Source organism: Pyrgilauda ruficollis, unplaced genomic scaffold (genome assembly GCF_017590135.1).
Source record: "Pyrgilauda ruficollis isolate IOZ18807 unplaced genomic scaffold, ASM1759013v1 scaffold43, whole genome shotgun sequence".
Classification (NCBI taxonomy): domain Eukaryota; kingdom Metazoa; phylum Chordata; class Aves; order Passeriformes; family Passeridae; genus Pyrgilauda; species Pyrgilauda ruficollis.
The window spans coordinates 7,804,098-7,823,432 of record NW_024525823.1 but is presented as its reverse complement, the minus strand read 5'-3'; the positions used below and the strand labels follow the sequence as shown (position 1 = coordinate 7,823,432).

The following is a 19,335-nucleotide window of genomic DNA, read 5'->3' as shown; positions in this document are numbered from 1 at the left end:
CTGACTGTATGCTGCAACAAAGTCCCAAGATGCTGACTATAAGAAAAAACAGACAAACCACATTTATCTTTTCCCTGGATTCCCACCAGCCCCCAGAATGATAAACATGTTTTCACTCACTTGTGGAGATATTCTTGCCCTTGCTGGTAGTCTTGGTTCTATTTTTTTATGTACTTCATTTTCTCCCACTTTTTCCATACACATAAACACTGATTATGGTATTGTCTTTTATCTTATTTAACTTAACTGTCCTATTACTTTCTCAAAAGAAGAGATTTTTAGTATGCACTCCTGACGAAATGCAGATTGAAGCAACCATTACACTTTGTGTGTTCAGCACATCAACAGAACTGCCACTGCAATCCTTCATAAAACACTGATAACTGCTGAAGATATATTTAACATTATAACCCACAAGACCCGCAAAAAAGAAAGCCTGAGTTCAAATAATGCCATGTGTCTAGTAAAATCTCAACAGACCCTCTGAATCAAACCCTGATCCAAGCACAAGACCCTTGTCTCAGAAGGACATAAAAACCTCTACAGGTATGGCCAAGAGGGATGAGTGGAATCCATAAAAAATCCCTTATTCCATGCTCCCTGCAATTTTGGTTGCATTGCAATTTTTACTTATGCTGCTCCTCAACTTATGCTGTTTATTCAGAGTAGAACAGAAATATTGTATTTTCATAACGCTTATGAAAAGTATTTCTTATTAGAAGGCCGGAAATTTTTGTCATACTGTAGAAATAACTAAATTATTTTACACTATCACTCCAGTCAAAATGGCAAATGAGAGATAACTAAAGTCAGTGTGTGACTTCTGTTCCCTTATCACTTTTCAGAACTAAATTCTGGTGTTACCAACATTTACATACAACATTTTAATGGTCTTTTTAATGCAGCTGTTACAAGGTTCCAGTTCGTATCACAAAATTAATTCTCTTTTGTTTGTTTGCCGTCTTTTTTTCTTAATGTTTTCTCCCTGGTGCTTCTTTGCAGGAAGGCAAAGCATTAGCCATCCTGCCTGCTAGCAGAAAGCACCACAACGTATGACAGCACAGAACCTTGTCAGAAAGCTCTGTACCCAAATTATGTATTCAGCAGCCCTACAGGCCCCTCCAGAGCTAACACAGTGACTTAAAATTTCTGCATCTGTATTGGTCTCTTGGCAATATAACACCTTCAGGAAAGAAAGTAAAATGGGAAGATTAAGCTAGGGATTTATTTGGCAGTTTCCTCTTTACTGCCAAAGTCCAGCTCACACTTAGAACCAAGGGGGAATTGTCATGATTATAACTCTTCTCTTCCGTTTGTCCTTTGACCATAATAAAATTTGCTTTATAGCTCTAGCCTAGCACTCCTTGAATACAAGCACACATGGATGTTTGCCTTGGTTTCCCAACATTCACCTGTGTTGGCACTGCACAAAATGCTGAGGCAGATTTACACAAATAAACTTATATTTGCAGACAGTCCACAGATGATGATCTCTATAGACTCAAGCGGCCTTAGGGAGAAACAAAGGACAGAGAAAATCTGACAGGCATACGGGGAACTCTACCCAGTGGTCTGGGGGAATCCCTGATTCTTAGAATCACTTATGTTGGATACATCCTTTCTTCGAGTCCAGCTGCAAACCTGACGCTGCCAAGCCCACGAAAAGAAGTGGTGGGATGACCGAGGAGCCTTCTCCAGGTGCTCTCAACAGCGCGGCTGTAAAGATAAGGGTTACAATTTGTGCCACGTTTCCTTTCTACTGCTGCCACCATTTCATCCTGGACCTACACAACCTCCCGTGGAGCGTGCAGCTTCCACCTGTGATGGCACCAGCGCTGCTGGGAGCGCAGCTGGACACCACTTTGCAAGTGCCGCACGCAGACTGCTAAGGTTCACGTGCCGTTCACTTTTACTACCGTTTAAGTACAATTTAAGCACAACTCGCTGTTTAGTCACGGTATAAATGGGGGAGCGGCGCGGGAAGGGGGCAATAGCTGTGTGCAGCTGCTGCGGGCCGCTGGCAGCACCGCTCCGCCCGCCGCCCATGCGAGCTCCGCAAGCGGCGGCGCCGGCACCGACCGCGCGCGGGAAACGCCAGCGCGCGCGCCCCGGTCCCGCCCCCCGCCTCGCCCCAGCCAATGAGCGCACCCAGCGGGGAGGGGGCGGGACCACTGTGGTGACGTCACGGCACGTGATGCGCGGGAAAAGCTGCCTCCCGGGGCAGCGGCGGGATCACGTGGGGGAGCAGCGCCGCGCCGCCGCGCCGCGGACCGTTCCATTACCCGCCCGATGGGGGGGTAGGAGGAAAGCGGGCGGAACCACAGCGCGAGCGGGGGGCGGGGCCAGCTCGGGGCGCTCCCGTGACGCGGCGCGGGGCGGCGGCGCGCGGCGGCAGCGGGAGCGGAGCGGGGCAGGGAAGTGCCGAGCGGGAGCGGGAGCCGCAGCCCCCTCGTTTCACCGCATCGCCACCATGGGCCGGACGCTTACGACATTTACGTTCCCGCTCGCCGTCGTTTCCGTGGCGTGCTGCCTCTGCGGGCTGGCCGCGATCGCAACGGCGACCAACGGTGGGTGATCCGCGCCCTCCCCCCCTTTCCTGCCGGAGCTGCTGACGGGGCAGCCCCGCCCCGTGCCCGGCGCTGTGGGGAGCGAGGCGGGCTCCGCGCACCGAGCCCCGCGGGCTGTCCGCCTGTGCTCTCCTGCCGCCGGACCCTCCGAAGGCGGGAATGCCGCGGAGCCCGGGACCCCCCGGGGCCCGCCCTGCGCTCCCCCGGCGCTCCCCCGGCCGCCGCCGCTTCCTGGGCGCAGCGGCCGCAGCCCGCCGAGCTTTGGAGCCGCTCTCCTGCTTGTGCCGGTCTGGGACCCGTTATCCCGTGTTATCCCCCTTGGAGGAGGGAGCCGGTGCCGGGGAACCGTGCGCGGCTGCTCCGTGCACCCTTGGAAGGGGTCTGGGAGCCGGGGTGCCTGGGTGCAGCCGCGTCCTTCTGGCCCTGCTGCCGCGTGTTCCTTATCCCGGTGCGAGCCCCGTGGCTCGTCCCGCGGGTTTGCCCCCACTGCTCACGGCTCGGGCCCTGTGGGCTGTTTGCCAGAGTGTTGGCGGAGCCGGGAACCGCGAAACGTGACGCGAGCCCCAAAACGCGGAGACAGCAACAAAAACAGACAAAACAAAAAGTTGTCTGGAGGCGCTTCAGTGTTCCCTGGCCGCGTTCCGCAGCGGCGCTGGCCGCACCGAGGGTGACGCTGCCCGGTCCCCGCTGCTCCAGCCCGTAGGGATCTCCTCAGCCCGTAGGGATCTGCCCCGCCGGCGGGATGCGGGACGCCCTGCGGCAGCGGCGGCCGGGGCTGCTCCGCCGGGGCTCGGCAAACGCTGCCCTGCGACAGGAGAGGGCACTGTTGGGCCGGCAGGCCAGACCCATCCAGTGGTTCCTGGTTTCCTCCTCCAGAGTGAGGGGAGTATCCGAGTTTACCCTGTGCGAGAGCCAGTACAGCGGGTTTATCTTGGGAGCAAACGTCATCTTGGCTAGGCTGAAAAGCTGAGTTCATGGTATTAGAGTATTTTTTTTTTTTTTTTTTTTTTTTCTCCTTCAGTGAAGATCAGGCTTCTGCCATATGTATGGTGTGTTGTTTTACTTTATGGTATTTTTTTTTTTTTTTTTTCTTTTCCTTCAGTGAAGATCAGGCTTCTGTTGATTTCCCATGTAAAAGATCCCACAGAGCCTTTCACAGCAGGAAGTGTCATTGGGATAACGTCTGAGACCCTGCCACAGACTCTGATGTTAACAGCTCATTGATAAAAAACATCTCCTCATCCTTTACTCTTGTAAATCTGATCCTTCCCCACGTTAGTCCGGGAAGGCTGTTCTTGAAACTAAATTAGAAGTCCTAGTGTACCTGGTATGAGTTGGCTCTACCAGCTGTCTGCCTGTCTTAACAGATGTGCTGTGCTAAATTTTCCACATAGTAGTGAGGAATCTACAAAGTGAAGGTTATTCACTTGTCTGAGGCCATTGTGTGTGCTGTGATCGTTCCTCAGATGTATGTCCATCATAATTGACTGATTCCCCCCCACCCCTCTGAAATCTGTTATCGGGAAACAGTCATAAAGCCCTTGAAGTGCTGTGAGTGCTGCCTTCCTGAAGGGAATAGGGCAGCTCTGCACACCTCACTGGTGCAAACCCACAAAGGTCTTTTCATATCTTCTTGTGTGAAAGGAAAGAAATAGTGCCAGCCTTTCTGACCTGATCCTGCCACAACCAAGAGAAAGCCCGTGTGGATTCAGGCTTACTTCAGATTGTCAGAATACTGAAGTTAGTTCATGTACTTGTAGTTGTTATTTGAGAGGTAAATGAGAGCTCTGCCTGCCAGAGATCTGTGGATAGCAGCATTCCTTTCGCGGAGAAAAGTGAAAGGTCACCCCTGGGCGCCTGGAGTGGGTGGATATGATGTGAAATGTGCTGGAGAGCATGCAGCAGAAGGAGTTGTGGGTTGTATGTGGGTTTGCTGAGTATGATGGCTGTGTGAGTAAGTCTCAATTAAAACTAATGTGGTAAAACTGTAGATTATGAGAAGATCTTACTTGATCCAGGTAGTGGATGTGTTGTGTTTTTAAGGTAACAATGTTTGACCTGAGATTGACGTAAAAAAGCAGCTGGACTGGTTAGATTGCTGGCTTCTGCTGTGATCAAAATACAAATAGATATTGACTTTTTTCTGCTCTCCTTTTTATGCATGTGTACATGCATTTCTCCAGGTTCTTGTCTTTATTTCCCATACTTTGATTGCTTTCTACTGCATTTATAGCTGGCTGCTTTACCTAAAGCTCAGGTTCAGTCACAGCAGGGTTGGGAAGCAGTGCTCTGTACCTAGTGCTCTCCTGTGTAAAGCATGCACAGTTTCTGTTTGGACAGTAGGGTTCTTCTCATTCCGGTTTGCTTTGAGGAATCTGGAGTTGCCAGTTGAATGCTGGCTTGATTGGGCTGCCTGTGACAAGATTTTTCACGTATTCACTCATGCAACTTTTGATGTTAGTATGGTGGATTCAAAAGCTCAATAATTTCCGTCTCAAACTACAGTAGAACTCAGTGCTGTATGAAATTCCTAAAGCTATGCCTGCTGATGTTGTTTTGTTGGGTTGTTTTTTAGTTCAATACTGTCATTAATCTCTCTAATGTAACTTTATTTTTTCATAGTTACCACAGTTTCTCCTTCTACCGGTGTTACTGCATCCAATGTCACTGTAACACCTACTTCCAATGCCACTGTAACACCCACCAATGCCACCACAGCGTCTTCCAATGTGACCACAGCATCTTCCAATGTGACCACGGAGTCTTCCAATGCTACCACAGCCAGTTCTGCCACCACACCTCATACTCCTATAGGTAATACAGAGGCACTGAACTCAGAATGGCAGGAAACTAGGAACTGGTGAATAACACAAAAGATGGGCACCTTCCAAAGTTCACTGTAGTAGCTTGGCTACTAAAAATCTGATGTGCAGAATGCATAAAAGGTTCCAAGGTTTGGAAGAAGCGGATTTTAGAAAACTCTTAGTTGTGTTGGCAGGAAGCATTTTCTGTGTTAAAAATTGGCTCAGTGGCAGTTGAATTGGTAATTGCCACTAATTATGAATTCTTAGGAGTTTGAGGTTTTTTGTTTGGTTTTTTTTTTTTTTCAAAAATTTCTCTGCCATTTCTCTACATCTCTGCCATCTCTTTTTTAAAAAGTCACCTAATCTTTAAAAACTTGCTGATCAAGGGAGCTGGGAGGTAACAAGTTGGTACTTGATTAGGCTCAGAACAGCCTAATGTTCCAACATCCTACATCCACAATAGGATGGTTAGCTTTGAGTAAACCCACAGATGTTAACACTTGTCCCAAGCACATAGTGGAATACGGATTAATTTTTAGTAATACTAATCTTTATGAGAGGGCGAGAGGTCAGGGACCCAGCTTACATGGCTTGATTATGAAAGTTTTTAGGAGACAGTTTCGTTTTAGGTGTGTGGTTTTATTCCAGTGATGACATTTACACTTAGTGTTTTGAGGACAGGAGAAGAAAGCGTGTGTATCTCCTGTCTAGAGGTATAAGATTAGGTACTTTTTTAGTACAATTAATACTAGCTGATTCTAATGAAAGTTCAATGAAAGTCCTTTGCCTTGATGCAGATTCTCAGTTGTCTTGAAGCAGATCTCTTGATTCTTGTTCAAATACCAGCATTTATATGAGTGCTTGAAAAAAAAGTCGTTTTGTCTGAACAAAGAATCACTGATCTGTGGAGAACCTTGAAGTACTTGGGTAACAGTAGTATGCAAGTTTGAAAATAATCCTTGTTGCAGAACCTTGGCTTAATGCCATGCAGTTCACCACCTAAATTGTGTGAGATGCAGACTGAGGGCAAAGGTTATCCTTGTTAAAGCAAAACAGGAAAAATCATTTGTATGGGAACGTCAGTGCTCGCAAACTTTGCTGTGGAGTTTATGGTGTGTATGTACTGTCTTCTCTCAAACAGCCAACGTCACCAATGCAACTACTCACGCTCCTCCACCTAAAACCACCGTGACTTCAGCCACCACGACAGCCACGACTGCAGGTAACGCTACAACTGCCATAATTAAAGCATGAATTACTCAGAAATCAGTGCCGCTTTCAAAGGGTTATCTTGAAAGACTCACCAAGTGACACCATTAAAGGAGTATTGGTGTGTCTGGTGTTGTCACTTCTAACTTTATGGCAAGTCTAATTTTGTTAAGATGATCTATGCAAGTAGCAAGGTTATATAACCTGAGAAATAGAACTAATTGGTGAGATATAAAAAGTCAGAATGGTCAAATGAGATTAGCTGGATGATTTTAATAGTGTGGTTGGAAGTCCCTTGTTAACTCCCCTGTCTTTGGCAGGTCATGCTTTGTTTTTGCAGCATAATAATGGGATGCTTGTTTTTTGTTTTTGTTAAATGAAATTGTTCTATGGTGATGGGAGTAAGCTGAAGTATTTTATTTCCAAGTCAGTCCTAAATATGCCATTTCATGAAAAGGTCTCACAAAGCAAAGCTCTTTAAAACTACCCATCAACAGATGGCTGTTATTTCCAGCTTTGTATTTGTGACTTCAGCTGTTTTTAAAGCCTAACACTCGGGGTGAAGTACAGTAGATGGAAGATAACAATTTATGTTAAATTTAAGAAAAAAAAAAACTGGAGCAAGGAGTAACGACTGGGAAATATGTCTTGAATGTGGGCATATCAATAATATATTCTATGTAGAGGAGGAAGACTTTGGCTTTTGGAAGTACAAATAAAGTCCAGCTGGGTATTGCTCAGTTTTGAGGTCCAGAGCAGTTTGTCTATAAATAGCTCTATTTAATCAGAATTTCAATACCAGTAATCTAAATTCAGATGCTGGCGTGGCTTCACTTTTAATTATTTTTTGTTTTCTTATTGGCGTTTTGATTTTTTAAGGAATCCAGCACTAAAATCTATAGAGCCGTTGTGAGCATTGCGCACTTACAGTTTCTAATTTGGTGTTTAACAGGTTCAAATACTACTGAGACTCCTGTACCTGTTCCACGCAAATCTACGTTTGATGCTGCGAGTTTCATAGGTGGAATTGTCCTTGTTCTGGGTCTGCAGGCTGTTATTTTCTTTCTGTACAAATTCTGCAGATCTAAAGACCGAAATTACCACACGCTTTAGGACCTGCCCCTTGGTAATGGACTAGTAGCCCAACACCTGTAGTTCACTGAACCAAAATATTTTCTGTTGCTCGTGGAAGACAGCAGTTCATAATATCCTTTAAATCTCTAAAAGAAGACTTCAAATGAATATTTTTGCAACATTATACTTGGCAAGAAGTGATATGAATCTCTTCAACAGGATTACTTGCAATATGCTGCATGGGTTCTAATGGCTGTTTTATTTTCCTTTAGCGGCTGCTGATGTGGGACTTTTCTTGATACGCCAAATGTAGAATGTTCAGAGATTCTTATTCAGTGACAACACTGTCCAGTAGACAATCTTAAAATTACTTATACTGAAGGCTAATATAAACAACATCTGATACAGTGTCCCTTCAGTTTTATCAAGATGTGAATTATTGGTGACTGATTTCAGGGAGTGAAATACCATTTGTAGTAGCTTATGGCTCTTACAGTGTGTTGCTAGAAAGATGGGCAAAAATGTAGAATTAGATAATGTCTTAACAGAATAGCATATCCCTTTTTTTTTTTCCCCACAAGAATAAAAGTTGCCTCATAAAATACTTCATTCCAAACAGAATTCCTATGCCATTTCCAATTAATGTTGAGGGTGGATGTAGGAATAATCCTTCAAATGGGGGAATAAATATTAGTGCCTTAAAAGACTAAATTTCAGTAGGCTGTAAGCATGTCCCAGCTATATCAAAGATAAATAAAACTTTTAAGTATTTACTTTACATAGGAATATAGAATACATGTGACTTGAGCATTCCAGTTTAAAGAGAAATTTCCCTAGAATAACTGTCCCTTAGTGATTTTGTTTTAGAGTGAGGAGTACGGTACAGCGATGTTCAGCCACAAACCGAAGCTTTGGCTTGTTTGCCTTTTGTTCTGGCCTGCAAAGACCAACCATAAAACTAGTGATATAATTCAGTTCACTCCCTGTATAAAAAGGCAGCAACTCGCATTTATACTTGAAATACTGATGTTTGGGAAATCCTGATGTTTTTGTTATTCAAACAGTTCTTAAAACTCGTTGCAATTAATTTCAGGAGATTGGGTTGTTGTTTTATTTTTCTTTATTACCCACCTGTATGTCTGCTTGCTGAGGGAGGAGTTCAGGGTCATTCAGAGGATCTGCTGATTTGATCCTAGTCAGGATTGCTGTAATCCTGAGACCACAGGCTACACCTTTTTTCTGTTCCTTCTCCCCTTCCAGGCTTCAGGTTCGTGTCACCTGCAGTGAACTGGTTAAGGAAATCTATTCAGCCAAATAGTTCAGGGTTTTTTGGTTTTTTTTCCCTTGGCTGGGTCAGCCATGTGATCTGAGTATCAAAGGTACGTCATCTCCAACGCAGACTGACTTGAGCACCTGTGAAAATAAACCCACAGGAAAAATGGAAGTAGAGATAAAATCAAGTAGTGGAGGTAGCGCATAACGCGTAGCTTCTGATGATATCCCCTGATCATCAGTTTTGGGATAATCTGTAGTACTGTCTTAGTAGCTCTGACTTGACTGGAATTTGGCACCCAATACAAAAATAGCATTGATAGCAGATAATAGTCACAGCAGTGGGACTTGAATTATGAAGCAAATTAAGTGCATTTCAGTTGGAAACTTGAGGTGTACAGTGTTGCTTTCTTGTGTTCTTCTAGTTTGAATGGCATTGTTTCTATTGTGCTGCATAGAAAACTCAAATTGCTACAGAGTGCAGAGGTTACTCACCAGTACTGTATCTTTGAGTTCATTAGCTTTTGGTTTCTAAACAAAAATAAGACAATCAGCTCAGGTTTATGAAAACAGCAGTGAGCAGCCAGTTTTCAGCAACAGTATGTGTGTGAGTTAGATGGTATATCCTTGGCCTTATTGTGAAATCACTTAAATCTGTCCTTTCCCTATCTAAGAACTATTTTACTACATTTATTTGTTAAAAAAATCCATGAGCTTGTATTCTGTGCTTTGAAGTGAACAAAATACTCTTTTGAAATATGACGGTTTACCTTCAGCAAAGCAAACTATACCTAGTATACAACTTTTGGCCTCAAAGGGCTCTTTTGGCAAACTTGCAGAAAAGTCCTACACTTCATAGCATGGAAAACATTGCCACAAAGAAGTTGCTCTGTAAAATGTTGCTGAAATGCTTATTCATGAGCTTTGCTGATCCTGATTTAGGTTGCTGATAAAGTATGCTGGTAAAGCAAACTAAAAATAATGTTTAAAGTGCCTTAAAATTGCTTACTTGTTTGCCTCAAATTTTGTTTTAAAGGGTAGAATGGATACCTTGCCTTAGTTACTAAATTTGTTGTGGTACCAGCAATTGCTATTTTCCAAGACTTTAGGAAACCAGGATCTCTGGCATGTAGAAATGCCTCTCTGAAAAACTCAAGTTTGTGCTGTATTTCTGGAAGGCCTGCACTACACACCTCTTGCTCATTAGCCTCGCCTGCAAGGTGTAATTCCACAGTCCAGAGCTGTGGCTTGAATTGTTTCCCTTTTTGTTGTCTGGGGGGAGGGGAGGCTGGGTTATACATCTTCACCATGTGCTTGGCTGCCTCACTGTCAAAAGTAATTACTCCTTTGTGAAATGCAGTATCAGCTGATGTGTGCTGTGTACTAGCAAAAAACCTGAAGTAACAACTTGTAGTTTTTCTTGGCCTTGTGTTTTGAAGTGGAAGGTAGCTCATAGATCTGTAGTTGTACTTGCCCCTAAATCAGTTTTAGGCACTGAATCTTAGTGACTCTTCAAGTTATCTGGCTTTTTCTTGAAGCCAACTTGTGCAAATATCAAGCTGTTACCTTAAGAATGTTCTCTGCAAGTGTTGCTGTAAAAGTTTGTATCTTGTCTTCAGTGGAAGAAAACTGAAGCAGTTGTAATCGCAAAACCAAATTGATAAATAAAATTTGTTGAATGGAATTTTACCTGTGAACTTTCTTTAATGTGAGCAGTCCCCAAGAGGAATGTCTGCTTGGTGACTCGGAGATGAGCTGTTTCCCATGGGAATTGAGGAATACTAAGGGAAAGAGGAAGAATGCAAGGTTTGAAGAATTAGTTCCCCTAAAAACAGCATTAACTTTGTATGTAACATTACTGATTCAGATTTAGAATCCTCTCAAAAAGAATTTTCATTCAGGTCATGTTTTTCCATGTTAATTGAATTCTTACTTTCTGCTTGAAGCCAAAGAGGAGCAATGTGTGCACTAAGTGTTACACCTGTAATAACCTGTGAGGCTTAATACTCCTCTTTCTAAGCAAAGTTTGTAATACTGGATGTCAGGTGGAAGAGGGTCTGCTGTCTGTGTTTGCACAGAGGCTGTTAGAATTTTAATGAAAAAGCGCTTGCTCTGAGCCTTATTTATTTTCTGATTGCATAGAACCATGGAGTGGTTGCTATTGGCAGACACTTTGAGGATCATCTAGTTTCAATTCCCCTGCCCTGAGCAGGAGCACCTTCCACTAGACCAGGTTGCTCCAAGGCCAGGTTGGATGAAGCTTAAACATATCCAGGGATGGGATATCTACAGCTGCTCTGGGCAACCTCTAGACTCACTCCTGCAGGTCTGCAGGATGCAGTACTCAGGGTGGGTTCTCACAGGAGCAGGGTGGAGAGCAAGAATCACCTTCCATGACCTGCTGATCACACTTCCTTGATGCACCCCAGGACACAGTTGTCATTCAGGGATGTGAGTGCACATGCCAGCTCATGTTGGGCTTCTCGTTGACCAAAACATCCAAGTCCTTCTGCTCAGAGCTGCTCTCAGTCCATTCACTGCCCAGCTGTATTTTTGTGATTCTACTGACCCAGATGCAGGACCTTACACTTGGCCTTGTTGAACATGACAAGGTTTGCACAATCCCACCTCTCAAACCTGCCAAGGTCCCTCTGGATGACATCCCTTCCCTCCAGTGTGGCCACTGCACCACGCAGCCTGGTGTCATTGGCAAACTTGCTGAGGGTCCCTTGATCCCAATGTCAGTGTCACCAACAAGGATGTTAAACAAAGAGCTGGTCCCAATACCGAGCCCTGAGGACACCACTCATCACTGGTCTCCCCTTGGACATGGAGCCATTGACTGCAGCTCTGAGTGTGGCCATCCAGCCAATTCCTTATCCACCCAGTCGTCTGTCAAATTCATGTCTCTTCAGTTTAGAGACAAGGCTGTCATGCAGGACAATGTCAAATACTTTGCACAGGTCAAGGTAAGTGATGTCTGTCACTCTTCTTTCACCACCAATGCTTTAAACCCCATTGTGGAAAGCCACCAGATTGGTCTGGCATGATTTGTCCTTAATGAGGCTGTGTTGGCTGTCACCAATTGCCTCTTTATTTTCCATGTGTCTTAGCACAGATTCTGGGAGGATTTGCTCCATCTTCTTGCCAGGCACCAAGGTGACACTGACCAGCCTGTAGTTCCTTGGGCCTTCCTTTTTTCTTTTTGTTTTTTAAAATGGGGTTACATTTTGCCTTTTCCAGTCAGTGGGAACTAAACCTGACTACCATGACTTCTCAAATATGATGGACAGCAGCTTCATCTGCCAGTTCCCTCAGTCCCCACATGCCAGGGAATTTATCAGTATGCTTGAGCAAGAGAACAGAGGGTGTGCAGTTCTGTGGTTGCTGACTGACTGAAATGATAACCAGCTCTGGGGGAAGAAACCTCATGACCTTGATGCTTATGTGGGTAGTGTATCAAGTATGAATGTGTACTGACATGACTCAGTTGTATATGATGAGAAATTGCAAAGAATATAGCTGTAGTTCTTCTGGAAAGGCTGTATGGGAATGAAGGAAACCTAGAGCTTCCTGGTGTTATTAACATTTCTATGCCTTCTGGAAAATCATCCATCTGCTGCACGCAGTTAAGGACTGAATTCAGTTTTTGTTACAATGCACCACTGAAAGTCTGTGTACAGTGGTTTATCCCTATAGTGCCAGTCTGTGTTACTGCTGCTCTTTGAAGACTATCTCCTGTAGGTATAATATTTTTTTTTTTTAAATAGTCTTTGAATTTTGCTATATTGAGTATAGCAATACTTCAGGTGTTTTAACAAGCTGTGATTACTGAAGACAGCCCTTCCCTTTTTGCTACTGCAGTGGCATGTAAGTTCTTCATACTGATGCTATTGCTCTTCTTCCAAATTGGCATTTGGTTTCTGGAGTGTGCTAAAATCACATTTGATGGCTTCTCTAGTGACAACTGACCTTGGATAGTTATCATTCACCTTGTCCTTCATTTATTGCATACCTTAAGATCTGATGTAATTTGATAGCTGATTACACAGCATTCTGGGAATAAAGTTACTTGTTTCAATGTAGCAGCAAGCCTGCATGAATTAAAACTTGCTTTTGTAGTGGTGAAGGAAGTCAGCCCTATCCTAGGAATCCTGTATCTCTACGTACTGCAGCATTTCTAATGCAACTTTGCGGTCTTTTAATCAGTGTTTAACCAATGCAGTGCTGTTAAGTTTTGCCTGAATTTAATTCTACGTCTTAGTTACTTATGAAATAGTGCTTAAGTGTTTGATTGTTTGTGTTCCCAAGCATCCAGGCATGTGGATGATGCCAAGACACATAGATTAGTATTGTCACTGATCAGGAGCTGCAATACAATTTGATGCATCTCTGCAAGATACTCTGAGTCCTTTATTGACTAGGCTATAAAAGCAAGCTTTTTTCAATGCAAGATAAATGCAGATATGAACATTTTCTGTTTTCTTTTTGGTAGTGTGGCATTGTGGAAGGAGCTGCACTTCTTCTCCTTTCTAGGTGGAGAGCAGAGAAGGTGCTGGGGCAGGTCAAGACAACACTTTTGATGAGTCATCTTTAAACAGACATGAAAGGTTTAGTGTGCAGGCAGCAGCCTCGGGCTGAGAGCACTGCACTGGGCAGGATGTGGTAGGCAAGGGTTGCAATAGGAAAGCAGTTTAAAAAAAAAAACCAGAACACCAGACCATCAATGTTTTTCTGTAAGCACCAAGCTGTGTTTTGCACCACCATGTTCCAAGGCTACCATAATCAAAGGAAGCCTTTTAGTTTCAGCTGATGTCCTTGCCTTTCTGTACTGTGCTGCACTGTCTGTAAAGGGAGGACATGAAGTGCTGCTCCTGCTCAGGAGGGAGTTCTGTATCACCCAGTGCCTAAAATGGATTAGCAGGTCGAGTGAGTGGAGCTGGGATTGAACGCTGCATCCAGATGCATTGAAGTACATGTGCTCAGCACTGCAGTATTACTGCCTCTCTTTGATTTATGTCTGGGTTTTTCTTCAATGTTGTTAGTTCAGTGGCATTTTCTAAAATGACCTGGAATGATTATAAAATACATTTAGGTTTACTTCTGGACCAGTCTTTGTAGCTGTAGCTACGTGATTACAGTAGGAAGAGACTTTTCATTTAGTGTAGTAATATCCTATGTGCTGTTCTCTCCTTCCATCTGCTAGGCACCTGGAAGCATAAGTAACTTATAAAAAGTGTCATTAATCATGGTACAGTACTCCAAAAAATTACCTCTTAGACCATTGCTAACTAAATACCTCCTTCCTGCTCCCTTTCCTTAGTCAGTTTTTGGAACTTCTTTTCCCCATTTATTAACAATGCATATTGTCACCTTGCTCTTGAAGATAAATCTTCAAAGGGCTTTGACTTACTGTCCACATGAAACCTGCCTGGGTCTGTATACAAATCACAGCTTGCAGACTAGCGAAAAATCTGCTCATTCTGCAGCCATGTCAGCTGATTATCAATGCCATCCTTACTTACTGTCTTTGGTCTTAGAGTGTTTCCTCTTTTGTCATTGCTGCTTCTTAGGTCAAAATTAAAAGGATATTGCTGGTAATGCTGACAGCTTGTACCTGAGCTGCAAAACCTGAAGAGTTACTAACACAGAGTTAAAGTAGAGCTCAAGTAAATGCAAAAGCTGTTGTTTCTGTTCTCTAAGAAAAGTGTTAGGGTGGAGGGGGCAAAAAAACCCCAAACCCCAAGCTGTGGACATTCAGCATAGTGTATTTGAATAACATATTGCTTAGTCTGCACAAACCAATTCATGGATGACCTTGACAGAAGGTAAGAAAAAAAAAATTTGCAAATAGTTGCAACTACTCACAAAACCTGAAGTTTTCTGCAATTTTTACAGCTCACCACATACCTTTTCAATTCATAGTAATCAATGTATCAGCATTCATTGCTGCAGCAAGACACATCTCAGTGGAGCAGAAGATTCCTGCTGTCACAAATCTACTTTATTTTATGAGACTCTTTTCCCCACAACTGTGTCTTTTCTGGTCCTGTTGAAAGCCAAGATTAAAAGGTATGGAGACGTGTTAAAATGTGGAGATCTGTTCCCAGTGACCCCAAATTCCCTAGTGAATTCTAGTCTTCAATTTAATTTCTGAAAAACAGAGATGCAGCCCCTTAATATCAACCCTTCAGCTACCAAGAAAAATCCCCACTGACTCAAAGGCTTTGCTTGCTGTCAGCTTTAATGTGATTTAGCCCTGATTAATATCTGTGTGCAATGTGATGTGATTGTACTGCTCCTCACCCTGTGTTAGCATCTCCCACTAACTTTAGCTAGAAAGATGAGGGTGTTCTTGCAGCGTGTCTGTAATCCTGCACTTAATATGTTAATTGAGACACTTCTCAGATATGATCCAAGATGTTGGCTGTGGTTTGCTGCTTCTGGCATTAACTCAGGGTGCAGGCCCAAGGGACTCTGGCCTTCTGCTGAAGCAGCAGGAGAGCAGCTGGGCAGAGTGCACAACGAGCCAGTCCAGCCAGATGCATCAGGTGTCCACACATTCTGCAGCAGGGGCTTGAGAGGGCTGCCTACACAAACTCACATGAACCCAGGAAGAGCAGCGACACAAGAGGACAACAAAAGGAAGACGTGAAAGGAAAAAGACTGGAGAAAATACCTAGAGGATGCATCTCAGACTGCTGATCTGTAGATTATTCTTACCAGCTGGCTGAAGTCTTAGTCCACCTGGGCAGTTCCTGAAGTTGACATGATCTGTTTCAAAAACACCTTTGCCTTTACAGTCACAACACAGCTATTGCTGTCATCCCCATATAGATAGATCTGGCCAAGTACTATAGCTCTGAAGTCAGCTCAGTAGCACAGTGCAATCAATTTAACACAAAAGACAAACCTTTACATGATGCAAGTCTGGATTACCTAATCAGAAGTGCTAGTGTTAATGCTTAAAAAAATAGCCATTCAATCTTAACTTATTATCTCGAAAATTACTTCTTTTACTGTTTTTACTGTGGGACAACAGCTGGGCAAACTTCCTTCTACCTTTTTGAAATGGAAAGAAATCCAAACTTCACAGCATCAATTAAATATGAGACATAGGAATAAAAATATCACAGGTGAAAAGGTAGCTACAATACATTGCGGGGTTTTGATGCATTTCAGGCTATGTGCCTAGAGTTTGATGGCACTCCTGTGTTGAGCACAGAGAAATCCAAGCTCCTCAGACAATTTTTCCAGCTCTGCATAATCCTTAACAATAGTAACTCACTGCAGGAGAAAAAATCTCCTATCACAGCTGCTCTTCTTGTCCTCAGTGACATCAATGTGACTTACAAGTTTTGCACCAACTTTTCCCCTGAGCTTGATTGGCTTAGAGCCAGAGAAGCCAAGTATATTTGTGCATTAAGTAAAGGTATCTCCCATTTCTTGATTTCCCCAGATTTGCTTTGTGTCTTGTCTTCAGCAGTGTGCTAATGAGCATTTCTCAGTTTCCTGCAGCAGGAAGAACTAACATTTTCCTGCAGGAGGAAACTGTAATTAAATTTGTTGTACTTTATCCTCTTTATAGCATAGAAATGGACCTTGAAAGATCATTGGAGGTTTTTTCTGTGTACTTAACTTACTAGGAATTTGGGTATTGCCCATCAATTTTTCTGCATGCATTTGTCAGACTGACAGTAGGATTTCAATAAGACAGAAAAAAAAGCAGAAACTTCAGACGAGTAGGGGTAGGAATCCCTAAACAAGCTTTAAAAACTATATCAATTACATAAGCATTACCTGTAAAAGATACATAATAAATAGCTGAGAATAAAGATTTCTCTTAAAAGGTATAAATTCTAGGTTAATTCAGTCAAGGGCTAGAATGCTCTCACTGCTGTCTTGAAAGCCTCTAAAAAACTCCTGCAGTCATAGGCATATATCTAACTGAATTGCAAGGATGCAGTCCTGTTTGACTGCCCCACATAGTTTCTAAGTAAGCTGTTCCAAGAACAGCACCACTACTGAAGCCTGATTTCCTACCACTTGGGATCCTTTGTCTCCCAACTGCCTCCCCCACTAAATGCACCTCTCCTTTTATTTCCCATGATATCCCTACAAAGCAAAAGACAACACAAATTATGGTTTAAACTTATTAACTGGGTGTGTTGTGCTGCTTCAGCAGCTGTGGTGTCAGAAAGCATAGATATGGCTTTTGAGCTATCTGACTTGTCCTGAAGGCTGGTTTTGGTCTTTCTCCTCTACCTAAATGCTTTTGTTACAGAGCAGGTTGTCTCCTCTTTTATGTTTGGTTTAAGTTGTCCATTCTTCCAAAGGTTAAAGAGGTGTTCAGAGACGTGGACACATAACTCACAGCCTGACTTTACCTGCAGTCACATTCCTCTGGGAAACCGCAGCTTCCAGATCATCAACTTGACATTGCAGTTCATCAGCCTGTCTCCTGTTTTCAACTGCACTCTTGGGTTAAATGACTCTGTGTCTTAAAGGTGCTAAAAGGATTAATGGCAGCAACAAAAATTCATCATCTGATAGCTCTGCCTCAAAGCAGGGGCCTAGATCGAAAGGGAAGGATGTTGCCTTGTGCACTCATGTGAATGAGTTCTCTCTGGTTGAAATAATCTGTAATTACAGCTTTGCTAAACATACCTATAATCCCTCTGAATGCAAAGTACAGCATGAATAGTGCAAATTAGCATTCTCATTATTTAATAGGACATCTGGGTTTCAGGTATTGCTGGGGGAAGATAAAAACAATAAAGAGGCCTTTTTCTCACTGTACTCTGCAGGTAACCCTAATTAGACAAGGCCCTACATCAATTTTCAGGGCAAGGGTGTCTGGAAAAAAAACAGCACCTCTTCCCTCACCTCTCACATAGACTGTAATTTGCTAAGTAAATTTATATTTGACATTTGTTAGTGTTAATGACCACATAGGTGCTAGGATTGTTGTGTGGCAATAAAAGCATGAGCACTGTAGTTACCCTTTTCTGTTCTGCTCTCCTCAAAGGCTGATACAGATGTTGACATCTCTGATCTCTTGAAGGGTTATTTTTTAAACAAAGCAAAACAGTTCAGGGCCCCATCAAAGGCAGACACCTATGAAATCAGTGGCCTCATGTGTCTGCACCAACTGCTGTGGCTGTGTAAAAGTCTCTCATATGATTTTGTTTAGAAAACATGCCAGAAGCCTGAGAAATTATTTCCAGCAGAATGGCATTTGTCATCCTGACTCTGGAAAACAAACAATTCGTGCTTTCACCTTGATGCTGAAAAAGATTGAAGACAGAATATATTTTGCTCAGTTTAGGGGAGAGACATTCAGATACACTTAGAAAGCTTTTTTCTCAATAGACCAAGAAAGCAAGGGTAAGGAGGCTTTTGAGGCAGCAAAATTGTCAGTAGATGGATTCTTCTAGTTAAAGTGCAATCAAGTTGTTTCCAAACAGTATTTTTTTTTTCTGCAGGCTATACTACAAAAGAAGCACTGCACATTTCACTGCCAAGAGCCTACTCTACCAACTAAACACAGAGATTGTACTAAACACAGAGATTGTATTTACTTGGCCAAAACAGTTTTTAACCTGAGGCACTTAAAGCTCTACAGCACCTTTCACATGGAGAAATCTTAAGAGTGGATCTGCACTAAATCAAGGATTAGCAAATATGCATTAAGATTTATACTCAATACATCAGCTCAGTACAATGGCATCAGTTTAATGAAAAATAATGCCATTTTTGAGGTCTGGCTGGATTAAAGCAGTTCCCTTCCCAGTACATTCATTTGGTAGTCCAGAGTTTGGGGGAACAGTGTTGTAAGGTGTGACAGTGTGGAACAATGTGAAATGGAGGTAAGGGCAGAGAGTTCATGTTCAGTGCAGAGTAGATAAAGCCAAAGGACAGCAGTCTGTCAGCTCTGCAGCACTGGTGTCACAGCACTGCCTGGAAAATGTCCCAGGCACTGCAGACCAGGAGCATGGCCCCAGCAGGGAGGCAGTGTCCAAGCGAGGCTCCAAAGTTCCTTGTTTAGCCTGGTGATGAGAATGACCATTATGGCAGAGGGCTGGGGCACATCCAAATCCCCTAGATCCACCAAACCCAGCCAGCTGCTGCTTTAGCTACACCACCTTCAGTCTCCCCAGGGCTGCCAGCATGTTCTGTCTGACATGGCACACCCATTCCCTCTGCACCAGCACCTCACACAAATTATTAGGCAGTACCTCTTAAGTATGGAGGATACTGCTCATTTTCTAGAGCAAGGATACTGACCCAGGGTCAACAGGATGGTCCTCAGAAGTGGCAGAAAGACAATCATAGAATCATAAAATATTGATTAGCAGAGTTGGAAGGGACCCATCAGTTTCCTTGAGTCCAACTCCTGGCCCTGCACA

General features: G+C 43.5%; 1 protein-coding gene across 1 annotated transcript; it reads left to right on the top strand.

The window, feature by feature from the left end:
* Positions 1–2,186: 2,186 nt before the first annotated feature.
* Positions 2,187–10,610, top strand: CD164 (CD164 molecule). Its single transcript, XM_041478087.1, has 4 exons — positions 2,187–2,567; positions 5,190–5,381; positions 6,513–6,593; positions 7,533–10,610. The coding sequence occupies exons 1-4, from the start codon at positions 2,195–2,197 to the stop codon at positions 7,691–7,693; spliced, it is 807 nt and encodes a 268-aa protein (XP_041334021.1). The 5' UTR covers positions 2,187–2,194; the 3' UTR covers positions 7,694–10,610.
* The last annotated feature ends 8,725 nt before the right edge of the window (positions 10,611–19,335 follow it).

What these genes read in the sequence shown, in the direction of transcription:
- CD164 (XM_041478087.1), top strand. Translation starts at nt 2,195, where the DNA reads ATGCGCGGGAAAAGCTGCCTCCCGGGGCAGCGGCGGGATCACGTGGGG. An exon ending in GATCGCAACGGCGACCAACG is followed by an intron (nt 2,568 to 5,189) that starts GTGGGTGATCCG and finishes ATTTTTTCATAG; the next exon opens with TTACCACAGTTTCTCCTTCT. An exon ending in CACGACAGCCACGACTGCAG is followed by an intron (nt 6,594 to 7,532) that starts GTAACGCTACAA and finishes GGTGTTTAACAG; the next exon opens with GTTCAAATACTACTGAGACT.